Here is a 14785-nt window from a genome sequence, read left to right on the forward strand (position 1 = left end):
CTGGCTTGCATGGAAAATTTGGAAGAGTGAGTTTACGCTATTTTCCACTGCTACCCAGTTGACAAAACAAGCGAAAGAAGTGCAAGCAGCCACGTTGCTAGTGATTATTGGCGAAGAGGCAAGGAAGGTATACAGCACCTTCACGTTTGAGGCTGAAGAGGACAAAAATAACGTAGACGTCCTAATTGCCAAGTTTGAAGAGTTCTACAAACCGGAGACAAACTTGACCTATCATGAATTTCTATTTGGGTCCAGAAACCAAAGGGAAGGCGAACCTTTCAATGAGTGGCTGACGGAGCTACGAATGTTAGCCACAAACTGCGAATTTGGTGTAATGGAAGACCGGATGCTGCGTAGTGGTATTATTCTGGGTATTCGAGACAAGAACCTGCAGCAGAAATTGATTGCGGAAAACCCTTCGTACAAAAAGACTGTCGAGATTTGTCGCACGCAAGAGCAAGGGAAACAGCAGTTTCTTGAAATCTGTGAAGCCGCGGAGACATCGCAGGACACGACAGTTAACGCAGTGGCAAAGAAAGGGGATGCATGCGGCAGCTGCGGCTATCGTGCACACCGTGGCGAAAGATGCCCCGCCACCGGTAGAAGATGCAATAAGTGCGGAGGGCTTAACCACTTTGCCCGAGCATGCAAATCGGCACCGCCTTCGCGATCCTTTCCCCACAAGAAGAAAGAACTACGGGAATTACGCGCAGACGCCGACGACGATTTCTTTTTGCAAACGTTAACGGTGAGCACGCTCAACAAAGACCACTGGACCGCGACAGTGGACATTGAAGGACAACCCATGCCTTGCAAATTAGACACGGGGGCGAATTGTTGTGTCATTTCAAGGAGGGACGTCGCAAAGTTACCGGATCTACCAGAGCAGGCTTGCCGAGTCGCGCTAACAGCATTTTTCGGCCACAAGGCAACCGCCCAAGCAAAAGTGCGCCTGCGGCTTTCAGCCGATGAGAGGGTGGTCCTCGAAACATTTTACATCATAGAGCAAAGTGTACCAGTGACTTTGAGCGGTTCAGCAGCCGAACGCCTTGAATTTATCCGCCGGGTACAGCACATTGATGTCGATCAACTTTACCCGCCGGCACAACCCTTTGCAGATGTCTTCGCAGGACTGGGGGAGCTCAAGGACTACGAGTGCGAGATAAAACTCAAGCCCGGCGCCGTGGGTGTCGTCGTACCGGCTCGGAGAATCCCCGTGGCCCTGGAGGACAAGACTAAGGCGGAACTTCAGCGTATGGAGGATCAAGGCGTCATAAGAAAGGTAACTGAGCCTACAGAATGGTCCAGCCACATGGTTACCGTTGTTAAAGGAGACAAAGTTCGAATTTGTCTGGACCCAACATCGCTCAATCAAGCCATTCTCCGGGAAAACTATCCCATGCCAACGTTGGATGATGTCGCTCCTAGGCTTGCCGGTGCAAAATTCTTTTCCACGCTTGATGCGGCATCAGGGTTTTGGCAAATTCGGCTTAGCGAATCGAGCTCCAAACGTTGCACCATGAGCACTCCCTATGGTCGCTATCGGTTCCTTCGAATGCCGTTTGGAATAGCTTCGGCCCCCGAAATTTTCCAAGCAGCAATGCACCGCGTCTTGGAAGGCTTGTCCTGTGTGGCGGTTGTGATGGATGACATATTAGTATGGGGCAGAACTAAAGACGAGCACGACCGCAGCCTAAAACTTGTGTTGTCCCGTTGTCAACAGCACAACCTTCGACTTAACCCCAAGAAGAGTGCGTTTCTGCAGCCAGAGGTCCGGTATCTAGGACACATCCTCACTACAGAAGGCCTACGCCTTGATTCGGAGAGGGTACAAGACATACTGGGAATGCCTGAACTGACGAACAAGAAAGAACTGCAAGTATTTCTTGGCACGATGAATTACGTGCAGCGATTCATTCCCAACATGTCAGAGGTAACCGCTCCGCTTCGAGCACTGTTACGTAAAGATATTGCATGGGTTTGGACAGAGGCGCAACAAAAGAGTTTTGAGACCTTGCGTCAATCTTTGACGAAAGCACCCGTTTTGGCTTTCTTCAACCCCAAAAAGCCTTTCATTCTCTCGGTCGACGCAAGCCAATTAGGAGTCGGCGCAGTTCTAATGCAAGAGGGACGCCCCATTGCTTTTTCGTCCCGGTCGCTCACTGAGGCGCAACAAAACTATGCACAAATCGAGAAGGAAATGCTGGCGATAGTGCATGGTTGCACGAAGTTTCATGACTATGTTTTTGGTCAAGCAGAAGTGATTGTAGAGACCGACCACAGGCCTTTAGTACCGATACTTAGCAAGCCACTGCATCAGTGTCCCCTCCGCTTGCAACGCATGAGGCTGACCCTGCAGCGCTATCCGATCAAACTGGTGTATAAGCCAGGCAAAGAACTTTTTCTTGCGGATGCTTTGTCGCGTTTCCCGAGTAAAGTGAGCATGTGCGAGGAAGCTGCGCAGTTTCAAGTAAATGTGCTGGAATTTGTTTCAGCCTCGGAACCCCGTCTAAAAAGTATTCTCGCAGCAACGAACAACGATGCCGTTCTCTCCAAGCTGCGGGAATATGCGCTGACCAGTTGGCCTGACAACAAACACGAGGTTCCAGAAGCCATCCGCCCCTACTGGTCTTATCAGGAAGAAATACACACACAAGACGGGCTTCTATTCCGCAGCAACAAGGTGATCATACCAAGTTCGATGAAAGCAGAAATATTGGCTCTTTTGCACGTCGCACATCCCGGAGCCGATAAAATGAAAGTGCGGGCACGAAGCGTCATGTTCTGGCCCTGCCTGGCAAGCGACATAGAGCAATTTTGCCGAAATTGCAAAATGTGCCAAAAGCATCAGCCACGAAACGCAAAGATGCCACTTTTGAGCCATGAGGTTCCAAACCTGCTCTGGGAAGCGGTAGGAATGGACTTATTCTTTTACGGGGGCCGACACTTTGCCATTATTGTCGATTTCTATTCCTTCTTTTTTGAGATTAAGGAATTTCGCTATACCACTGCTAATCAGCTGAAGTCCTGGTTCACCGAACTTTTTTCGGTTCATGGATTACCGCTTAAACTGTGCAGCGATAACGGGCCGCCATTTAACAGCACAGAATTCAAAGACTTTTTATATGGGCTCGGCATTACCCACGTAACGTCAAGCCCATATCATCCACGCTCAAATGGTATGACGGAGAGGGCCGTGCAAGAAGCCAAAAAACTATTAAAAAAGTGCTCTCTCAAAACGCCGGATTTCCACATGGCTCTTCTTGAATGGCGTAATACACCGCGAGATTCTATTTTGAAATCCCCTGTGCCAGAGACTGATGGGAAGGCAGACGAGGACCCTGCTGCCCGTACCCGCAAGCCACCTGGTGCCGGAGACTGTGCCCAACCGAGCCGTCCATAACCGTCTCCAGGAAATTCGCCAACGCCAGAGAATCTACTACAATCGCCGCTCCAGGAACCTGCCACCCCTGTCACCTGGCCAGAGGGTGACTACATACGATACCCACGAAAGGACCTGGACACCTGCGGTCTTTCTCAGGCCAGCTGAGACGCCGCGCTCCGTGGTGGTGAAGACGGAGGAGGGCCAGGAAATTAGACGTACTCGCGAGCATCTGCGAGACGCACCTACACATACCGAAGAGAGTCCTCGTGACGGGTCCGAACGACTAGACGACGCCCAGCCCGCTCAAGAGCTACGTAGAAGCACAAGGACACGCCGGGAGCCCTGCCGCTACCCACAACCAGAAAGAGCTGTGTAATTAACTTCTTCCCCAAGAAAAGGGAGATGTAGCATGGCTGAGTAACTCTGACGTAACCAGCCATTTCGTTAAAATCACGTGACCTGCTACGTCACCATTCTTTCCTATATCTACTTCGTTTCAACCGCAATAAACGTTGTTCATCACCCGACTGCCGGCCCGCTTACATGGTGGCAGCGGTGCCGAGCGGAAATGGCCACGCCGCCAGCCCTTTTGCCGTCAACGATCTTGCCGCCGCCAAAGCCGTTGGATACATCGGGCAACACCTGGCTTGCATGGAAAATTTGGAAGAGTGAGTTTACGCTATTTTCCACTGCTACCCAGTTGACAAAACAAGCGAAAGAAGTGCAAGCAGCCACGTTGCTAGTGATTATTGGCGAAGAGGCAAGGAAGGTATACAGCACCTTCACGTTTGAGGCTGAAGAGGACAAAAATAACGTAGACGTCCTAATTGCCAAGTTTGAAGAGTTCTACAAACCGGAGACAAACTTGACCTATCATGAATTTCTATTTGGGTCCAGAAACCAAAGGGAAGGCGAACCTTTCAATGAGTGGCTGACGGAGCTACGAATGTTAGCCACAAACTGCGAATTTGGTGTAATGGAAGACCGGATGCTGCGTAGTGGTATTATTCTGGGTATTCGAGACAAGAACCTGCAGCAGAAATTGATTGCGGAAAACCCTTCGTACAAAAAGACTGTCGAGATTTGTCGCACGCAAGAGCAAGGGAAACAGCAGTTTCTTGAAATCTGTGAAGCCGCGGAGACATCGCAGGACACGACAGTTAACGCAGTGGCAAAGAAAGGGGATGCATGCGGCAGCTGCGGCTATCGTGCACACCGTGGCGAAAGATGCCCCGCCACCGGTAGAAGATGCAATAAGTGCGGAGGGCTTAACCACTTTGCCCGAGCATGCAAATCGGCACCGCCTTCGCGATCCTTTCCCCACAAGAAGAAAGAACTACGGGAATTACGCGCAGACGCCGACGACGATTTCTTTTTGCAAACGTTAACGGTGAGCACGCTCAACAAAGACCACTGGACCGCGACAGTGGACATTGAAGGACAACCCATGCCTTGCAAATTAGACACGGGGGCGAATTGTTGTGTCATTTCAAGGAGGGACGTCGCAAAGTTACCGGATCTACCAGAGCAGGCTTGCCGAGTCGCGCTAACAGCATTTTTCGGCCACAAGGCAACCGCCCAAGCAAAAGTGCGCCTGCGGCTTTCAGCCGATGAGAGGGTGGTCCTCGAAACATTTTACATCATAGAGCAAAGTGTACCAGTGACTTTGAGCGGTTCAGCAGCCGAACGCCTTGAATTTATCCGCCGGGTACAGCACATTGATGTCGATCAACTTTACCCGCCGGCACAACCCTTTGCAGATGTCTTCGCAGGACTGGGGGAGCTCAAGGACTACGAGTGCGAGATAAAACTCAAGCCCGGCGCCGTGGGTGTCGTCGTACCGGCTCGGAGAATCCCCGTGGCCCTGGAGGACAAGACTAAGGCGGAACTTCAGCGTATGGAGGATCAAGGCGTCATAAGAAAGGTAACTGAGCCTACAGAATGGTCCAGCCACATGGTTACCGTTGTTAAAGGAGACAAAGTTCGAATTTGTCTGGACCCAACATCGCTCAATCAAGCCATTCTCCGGGAAAACTATCCCATGCCAACGTTGGATGATGTCGCTCCTAGGCTTGCCGGTGCAAAATTCTTTTCCACGCTTGATGCGGCATCAGGGTTTTGGCAAATTCGGCTTAGCGAATCGAGCTCCAAACGTTGCACCATGAGCACTCCCTATGGTCGCTATCGGTTCCTTCGAATGCCGTTTGGAATAGCTTCGGCCCCCGAAATTTTCCAAGCAGCAATGCACCGCGTCTTGGAAGGCTTGTCCTGTGTGGCGGTTGTGATGGATGACATATTAGTATGGGGCAGAACTAAAGACGAGCACGACCGCAGCCTAAAACTTGTGTTGTCCCGTTGTCAACAGCACAACCTTCGACTTAACCCCAAGAAGAGTGCGTTTCTGCAGCCAGAGGTCCGGTATCTAGGACACATCCTCACTACAGAAGGCCTACGCCTTGATTCGGAGAGGGTACAAGACATACTGGGAATGCCTGAACTGACGAACAAGAAAGAACTGCAAGTATTTCTTGGCACGATGAATTACGTGCAGCGATTCATTCCCAACATGTCAGAGGTAACCGCTCCGCTTCGAGCACTGTTACGTAAAGATATTGCATGGGTTTGGACAGAGGCGCAACAAAAGAGTTTTGAGACCTTGCGTCAATCTTTGACGAAAGCACCCGTTTTGGCTTTCTTCAACCCCAAAAAGCCTTTCATTCTCTCGGTCGACGCAAGCCAATTAGGAGTCGGCGCAGTTCTAATGCAAGAGGGACGCCCCATTGCTTTTTCGTCCCGGTCGCTCACTGAGGCGCAACAAAACTATGCACAAATCGAGAAGGAAATGCTGGCGATAGTGCATGGTTGCACGAAGTTTCATGACTATGTTTTTGGTCAAGCAGAAGTGATTGTAGAGACCGACCACAGGCCTTTAGTACCGATACTTAGCAAGCCACTGCATCAGTGTCCCCTCCGCTTGCAACGCATGAGGCTGACCCTGCAGCGCTATCCGATCAAACTGGTGTATAAGCCAGGCAAAGAACTTTTTCTTGCGGATGCTTTGTCGCGTTTCCCGAGTAAAGTGAGCATGTGCGAGGAAGCTGCGCAGTTTCAAGTAAATGTGCTGGAATTTGTTTCAGCCTCGGAACCCCGTCTAAAAAGTATTCTCGCAGCAACGAACAACGATGCCGTTCTCTCCAAGCTGCGGGAATATGCGCTGACCAGTTGGCCTGACAACAAACACGAGGTTCCAGAAGCCATCCGCCCCTACTGGTCTTATCAGGAAGAAATACACACACAAGACGGGCTTCTATTCCGCAGCAACAAGGTGATCATACCAAGTTCGATGAAAGCAGAAATATTGGCTCTTTTGCACGTCGCACATCCCGGAGCCGATAAAATGAAAGTGCGGGCACGAAGCGTCATGTTCTGGCCCTGCCTGGCAAGCGACATAGAGCAATTTTGCCGAAATTGCAAAATGTGCCAAAGCATCAGCCACGAAACGCAAAGATGCCGCTTTTGAGCCATGAGGTTCCAAACCTGCTCTGGGAAGCGGTAGGAATGGACTTATTCTTTTACGGGGGCCGACACTTTGCCATTATTGTCGATTTCTATTCCTTCTTTTTTGAGATTAAGGAATTTCGCTATACCACTGCTAATCAGCTGAAGTCCTGGTTCACCGAACTTTTTTCGGTTCATGGATTACCGCTTAAACTGTGCAGCGATAACGGGCCGCCATTTAACAGCACAGAATTCAAAGACTTTTTATATGGGCTCGGCATTACCCACGTAACGTCAAGCCCATATCATCCACGCTCAAATGGTATGACGGAGAGGGCCGTGCAAGAAGCCAAAAAACTATTAAAAAAGTGCTCTCTCAAAACGCCGGATTTCCACATGGCTCTTCTTGAATGGCGTAATACACCGCGAGATTCTATTTTGAAATCCCCTGTGCCAGAGACTGATGGGAAGGCAGACGAGGACCCTGCTGCCCGTACCCGCAAGCCACCTGGTGCCGGAGACTGTGCCCAACCGAGCCGTCCATAACCGTCTCCAGGAAATTCGCCAACGCCAGAGAATCTACTACAATCGCCGCTCCAGGAACCTGCCACCCCTGTCACCTGGCCAGAGGGTGACTACATACGATACCCACGAAAGGACCTGGACACCTGCGGTCTTTCTCAGGCCAGCTGAGACGCCGCGCTCCGTGGTGGTGAAGACGGAGGAGGGCCAGGAAATTAGACGTACTCGCGAGCATCTGCGAGACGCACCTACACATACCGAAGAGAGTCCTCGTGACGGGTCCGAACGACTAGACGACGCCCAGCCCGCTCAAGAGCTACGTAGAAGCACAAGGACACGCCGGGAGCCCTGCCGCTACCCACAACCAGAAAGAGCTGTGTAATTAACTTCTTCCCCAAGAAAAGGGAGATGTAGCATGGCTGAGTAACTCTGACGTAACCAGCCATTTCGTTAAAATCACGTGACCTGCTACGTCACCATTCTTTCCTATATCTACTTCGTTTCAACCGCAATAAACGTTGTTCATCACCCGACTGCCGGCCCGCTTACACACCAGACTCCTCTACATAGGACGTTTATATTAGATGCGAAGTATCTTAAGGCGGAGTTCAATCCGGCGTGGTGGTGGTGTGCGGCGTGACCGCCCTTACTGCGCATACGCATACCCTCTACACACACCTCCTCTCCACTCACCCTCTCCCCTCCCCCTTTCCACTCTTCCTCTGAAACGCGGGCTAGACCAGGCTAGACATGCCGAAATTCTTTCCTGCGCAACGCCGCGATGAGCCAGCGCCCTCTAGAATATTTTCAGGCCTGCTCACTACTCCGGGCATGGCCTCTGACGTCAGTCATTTTTGACCCTCGTCTCCTGCCGAGTAGACGTGCGCATGCACGCTCACGCCGTTCGAGAGAGCAGGATTGCTAAGCCTGACGAAGCCTGCCGTGGTATACTGGTGTTTCTTTGGACGTCTGCTTGAAGACCGTGGTCTGCGTTTGTGAAGTGCTGCGTGGTGATTTGATGTGCTTCGTTCACGGAATGTTGTACACCTGCAAGCTCTCCCAATGGAGCAGTGCTGTGGGCCCAAGTGTCGCCGATATTGGCGATGTACCGAAGGTTCCAGTGGTTTCATTCTCCCAAGGCGACCAAAAAGAGAAATGGGAGCGTGCCGTTCATCGGGATGACATCGATATGCATTCTATCCGTGATTCAAAGGTATGTGTAGTCTATGCTACTTGCTTTTCAGATGTTTTAAAGGCACCACCTCTAACACGTTCAGTTATTTCGATAAAATAATGAAGTGTGCACTTCTGACTTGTTAGCGTAAGCCTTGACATAAGGCACATTTAGCTGAGCGTGGCAGACGCTCACCCCCGCGATGATGTAGCGTCTCTAGAGAGTGCATACATTTCCCGTTTTTGACAAGCTCGTCTTGCCGAGACGCGGTGAGCTTGTCTGCAAAACGACGGCGAAACTAGAGTGACCTAGAATAGGGGGAGTGTCCAAAGCGCCGCGCGAATACATGGGAGGAGCGAGGGCCTTTTGCGGTGAACTTCCGCGCCGCGGCGCTGCCGTGCCGGACCCGTGGGCTTTCTCCGCGGCAGAACCCGCGTCAAAGCGGCGAGCGTCTGCTACGCGCGTGATATTTTGGCCGCTATTAGCTAAAATAGTAGAAATTTGGGCAACATTTAATACTGCGTCACTGCAACATAATACTGCAGCGACTCATCACACAGAGAACGCGTTTGTGTGTTGTGAAACGGTGTTTTTGTATATATCTTTGCAGCTGGTTTGTCACCGCATTGGTACACACTTCCGCGGCTGTTTGAGGAACGCATCCTGCGCGCACTTCATCGTGAGAAAAGGCGCTTAGCTTACTTTCGTGTGGAATGACGAGCGTAAACTTGCTACAAGAGAGTAAACTAGAGATAACCAGGAGAACGTAACACATAATGCACGCAGTAACTAGCTCATGCATGCCAACGCGTTTGCACCCTTCATATCCTATTTTTTATTTCGTGCATTCGATTTGTTTTACAAGGCTGCCTCCAGCGCTCTGCTGTTTCAAGCTATTTCATGCGAAGCCGAATGTGTCAGTCGGCGTGGCCGCGGTACCAAAAGTAAAAAATTACTCGCGTAACTCGTGTCGCGTTCACTTGGTATACACGAAAATTGGCACGGAGGGGCACGAATGTACGTATGCCCAACACGACCGCTAGGTCATGGCATCACTAACTTGACATGCTTGCCATTTGCGTAACGACTAACAATAATATTATGGTGTATGGCGCGCAAACCCGCTTTCAGCCAGAAATAATTCTGACGATGTGTGGTCTGACGATTTGTTTTCGTCAGGTTATAAAAAACGTGGTGGTCACCAATATCGATGTCAACATGATAGACTTACGCATACATATTGAAGAACTGACCGCGTAGGTAAAATGTATGCGAAAAAATTACATGAAAAAAAAAATATGGTCCCTTATGCATTCGCCGGAGATGACTCGAAAACGAAAGCCATCTTTTTCGTCAGTCGATGCATTGATCCTACCCCGCCCCTCTCCGAAAGCTTTCTGCACATAACGTGGTTTCGGACTGCCCACATGATCGAAGGCATTGCAAGCTTCTCACCTGCTTTTACATTGCCTACATCGGGGGCCGATCACGGAGGCAATGGAAAGCGACATGTCATGTGATGGCGTCATCATATGATGTCACGTTGAATGACGTCATAGTGACGTCACAAGTTCTGTCGACGTCATCACGCGTGATGATTTTGTGCATCACTCGTGTTGGCTACGCGGGACGCCGACGGTCAATTTTCGTGTTTGATGAGGCATCTAAGGCTTTAGCGTTAAAAAAAGACAAACCAAAGAAAATGAAACGATAACAGTGCAACATCGTGCATGCCTCACTTCTTGTTACGAGCGATCGCCCGAAAACAAACGTGATTCTTAGTTCAGAGTAGCTGATTGCACGCGTCTGCGCGACAAAAGAGGCTTGCTTTACCCGTCTGGTCATCTCTTTATATTTATTCAAGAGATGAGCAGACTCGCTAATTAAGTACTCCGGAGCTTCAGTACGAAATTGTGGTGGACGCTATATTGAGGTCATCAGGAAAAAGCGGGAAATTGCGGTCGGGTGCCCTGTTGGCGCGCACTCAACTGCCGCAGAAACAATTGTATTTTATGTAACTACTCGTCCACATCTTTTCGTAAAGTTTCTGAACCGGCCGAACGCTAACCGCCGAGAACCGTGAAAACATCTGAAGTTGAGAATGAGTTGTTTGAAACTGTTTTAATTTCGTATGGTGAAGGCTTGAAGCAATGCACGCATCTCGCGCGAACGATCCAATGCAACATGCGGTAATATATATATATATATATATTCTTACCGTATTTTCGTTCAGGCAGCTTGTACAGCAAGAAGGGGGCATTTGTAACTTTGTTTCATGATATTTGGATATCTGTAAAGTATTTTCTATATTACTATTTTATGCAAAAACTTGTGGAATAAGGTTAGTTTACCTGGCATTGCTTTTCTTTCAAATGTTTGCGCACGGTGAGCCTTGTTGTACGCTACCTCAGAAACAAAAATAAGCCAACAGCATTGCGGTCATATGGCCGTCTCTACTCTTCTTTATCTTTTTATTGCGATAGCAATTATATGGACAGTCTCGGCTGGATTTTGCCGTCGCCGTCGCCGTCATGCACCGTATATGTATAAGTATGTATATATATATAAAAACCCCAAACAAAAATAATTCAGAAAAATGCTTCCGAAGCGCGGAATCGAACCAGGGACCTCTTGTTCCGCAGCGAGTGGCGCTATCCACTACGCCACGAAACGCAGATCCTCCATGTAGCTAACGGCGAGCGTTATATACATACCCTTTACCGCTGGACGGACTCACAGACGGCAGGCGATAATAAGCTTTCTTCATTACCAGCGAGATGGCGCTAGCAGCGCGACGGGCGCATTTAAAAGTCGTCGTCGAGCTCGCTCGCTTCTTATATTTGCGCAGCGATAACATTGCCCTTCCGTTGTCTGCTCGCACGGTTTTTTCGCGGTGAGGGGAAGAGGAATGTTTCACGCTTTCACCGTGATGTCCGCGCTCATGTTACCGAGCGTACGAAAGTCACTCGAGCTGAAGGGACGCCGCTAAACGAACAAACAGAAGATGAGCGCGAACTATCAAGTGTCACAGCTCGACAGTTGAAGCACGCTAGTTTCCTTCGCTGCTTCGGCCGCCTTTGCAACAGGAACGCTGTTCAAACTGAGAGTATCCATTGGCGAGCCTCACTTCGTATAGCATTAATTTCTTGCTATCGCATTCATTGCTTCGCCCTTGCGGCGAAACTGTGACTTTTTTTGTTTCTCTGGTGTCTTCCCGGCAGGGGCGTAGCCAAGGGGGGGGGGGGGGGGTTGGGGGTGTGCAAACCCCCCCGACATTTTTCAGTTTTGCTTGCGTATATATACACGCGCACATACAAACGCACGAACGAACATACATAAAGTATGGTTGAACCCCCTCCCCCCCGAAAAAAATTTCTGGCTACGCCCCTGCTTCCCGGTGTGCTCCGTACATAATAAAGAGCTTGTGGAGGCTAATGAATTGTCAAATAAAGCGGTGTGCATATGGCTAGCAAACCAGTGGCGACTATGAGTAAAAAGCTCGTGAAGTCACTGCGCGCAAGTATTTCAGCTGACTGCGCGTGCAATTTACTTTTTTTATTACTCTTAATTCGTGCATGCGTGATGCTATTACCCGATTACTCGTGCGAATAGGGCTTTTTTTCGTTCTTTGCTTGTGCGTGTCCGTTTTGCACGTTTTTACACACGCTACAACGTTCTCGAACTCTGTGACCGGAACTAGGCCACGCTGATGCCGCTTGACACATGATTTTTTGCATTCTGTTGTTGCCCCAGCACTAACACAGCGCTTAAATATGGATAAGCTTCATTCTGCACCGCATTACTAAAGTTAAGTAGACTTCAAGTGCCCTGTGTCGAAACGCGGCGCAAAAAACTACAGCGCGTAGCAGACGCCCCTCGCTTTCCGCGCGCTTCCCGAGCGGGGAAAGCCCACGGGTCCGGCGCAGCAGCGGCGCGGCGCGGGAGTTCACGGCAAAAGGCCCACGCGGGAGCCGGCGCTTTGGACACTCCCCCTATTCTAGGTCACTCTAGGCGAAACGAATTAGACGCACCTTCATGCTCCAATCAAGCGACTTCACAAGCGGTGCGAGAGATGCGTTTTACGTTCCGCTGCTCGCACCCCGAACTCATAAAAATGGAGCAATAAACGCGCGTAGCAGTATATTCTCAGAACAGGCGTTTTTTAGGGGCGAAGCTCCTTATAGCGGCACCCGTTCGTCCCTCGTAGCGTAGTATGTAACCAGTCTTACGTTTTGACCTGCAAGGTGGTGCCGGCGGGAGATTTTTACTGTGCGTTGTTGAACAATAAAAAATTCGCAGCGTTAGCTAAAAGCCGACTTCTTTTGTCTCTCATTCCCATTAGCAGCCATTCTTTACCTCCAAGGTAGTGCCTGGTGAGATTTCTCCTGTGCGTGATTAGACAATAAAAATTTTGTTCAAAACGCCGTTGATTGATGAAATAAACCAACAAAAGACGCCAGATGTTTTGTAAAAGCAAAACGAAAGAACGCCAGATGTTTCTAAAGCAAAACGAAAAGACGCCAGCTGCTTAACGAAAGACGCCAGATGTTTTCTAAGCAATGGTTTTCTAAACAATGAAAATGCACAGCGTACATGTAAAATTAAAGTGCGCTGCAAGTCGTCATAACTCATCGAACCTTTAGTATAAACGCGCCCGATCTCACGTCGGTGATAATGTACTGGGCAGAATTCACGGAAGATTCACGGTTTACCGATGAACCTCCGCAGCTTCGCCCACTCATCATCATTCACTCCGTGGATATGCTGTGATTTTTTTTCCTTCGGGGTCGGTAAACATTTCGCTATTTGCGCGTAGCACCGCGGGCTTCTTTTGACTGAGAAAAGCTAAGGACTGTCGGTGCGTGGCGTCGTGCATCTGTTGTGTACATAGTATTTCTTACCGGTGCTCCGACCACTTTTTGCGGTATTATAATTATGCGCCAGTCACGCCAACACCTCCGCCTAATTTGTTTCCTTGAAATGTGTACTGCTGCAAGTCAGCCGAATTGGGATGCCTGTAGACACCTCATAGATTTTGTTGTTTTGTAACTGAGCAAATAAGGAGCACAGTGGAGCATAAAACCTGTGATAAACCGCTTTCTTAAATGATTTTCAGGTGTGTGAGCTCGATTTCAAGCCAGAACACTTCAGGACGACTACCAAGTACACCGATCCAAGAACCGGCAGGACAGAAGTAGCTCCCATGGGGGCTACTCGGCTGACTCTGGACCCCTGGACGCAGTGCCGACAATTTTTCTCAGTTTATTAAATGAATAGGAACAGTTTCTGCGAATCTTATGGACGGTGTGACGTGTGTGCGTGTGTAAATAAAGAATGAAGTATGAATCAAAGTTACCTTATTTATTTCGTCACTTTACGGGGCCATCAACCTTCGCATTTATAAATCGGTCACATTTTCGATAGCGCACAATCTTTTCTTATTTTTAGGTGGAATATTAAGTCGCTTGCACACCAATCAGCAAAGACTCTAAAGGGTAACACATTCCTTAAGGCAGCGCCAATCCCGACGCAAAAGGCAAAATAAAGCTGTTACGCATGTAAAACTAGCCGCGAACGCTTTATCATTTCATAGGAGACGTTAGTGGCAATGGCTTCACTGTCTCCCGCGCGTTCGCTCGCTCGGTCAAGACGCATGACGTCACGGCGGCAGTGAGAAGGCCTGAATTTTTAAAGACGATAGTCTTTCTTGGGGAACTTAAACGCAGAAATTTTGGTCTGTCTTTCTGTCTGTCTGTCTGTCTGTCTTTCTGTTTGTCGGCACGTCCCTCGATTCAGCCACTCGGCCAAAGTTGAACCACTTGCCCAAGGGCCAGCCGTCTTGAACTGGTACGGCTGTTCATACTTGTGAACGTTGTCGATCAAAAAGTAAATATCATGCATATCTGAGGTGCAACATCACTAGGTAAGTATTAGGTGGCGTGTTCCTTTAATAGAAAATGCATACATACGTAATTTTAAGGACCCTAGTTTCTTAAGCTGCGCTGAAAATGCATAAGAATGGAAGCTTGAGCGAGTTGGTATGCGTTCATCTTTGTTGAAACAGCGCTCACTAGACGACGACGAAGTAAAAGAAGGCACAGGGCAGGCGCTGCCTGTCCTGTGCCTTCTTTGACTTCGTCGTCGTCTAGTGAGCGCTGAAATTTGCCTTCCTCCGTGCCCTTCGCACGAGCTCATTGTTGTGTTTC

The 14785-nt window shown here is 49.4% G+C and overlaps 1 protein-coding gene across 3 annotated transcripts; it reads left to right on the plus strand.

Annotated features, from left to right (window-relative positions):
* Positions 1 to 776: 776 nt before the first annotated feature.
* LOC119385524 (uncharacterized) lies at positions 777 to 7938 on the plus strand. 3 transcript variants are annotated; one of them, XR_007415349.1, is made up of 3 exons: positions 777 to 1282; positions 3315 to 4053; positions 7341 to 7938. XR_007415349.1 is itself a non-coding variant. In XM_049413219.1 (2 exons), the coding sequence occupies exons 1-2, from the start codon at positions 806 to 808 to the stop codon at positions 7785 to 7787; spliced, it is 924 nt and encodes a 307-aa protein (XP_049269176.1). In that variant the 5' UTR covers positions 777 to 805; the 3' UTR covers positions 7788 to 7938. The 3 variants fall into 3 exon arrangements, 2 of the variants coding, with proteins under 2 accessions (XP_049269176.1, XP_037509914.2); XM_049413219.1 differs by lacking the exon at positions 3315 to 4053; XM_037653986.2 differs by lacking the exons at positions 777 to 1282; positions 3315 to 4053 and adding an exon at positions 4790 to 5309.
* The last annotated feature ends 6847 nt before the right edge of the window (positions 7939 to 14785 follow it).

The sequence above is a fragment of the Rhipicephalus sanguineus genome, chromosome 3 (assembly GCF_013339695.2).
Source record: "Rhipicephalus sanguineus isolate Rsan-2018 chromosome 3, BIME_Rsan_1.4, whole genome shotgun sequence".
Lineage (NCBI taxonomy): Eukaryota > Metazoa > Arthropoda > Arachnida > Ixodida > Ixodidae > Rhipicephalus > Rhipicephalus sanguineus.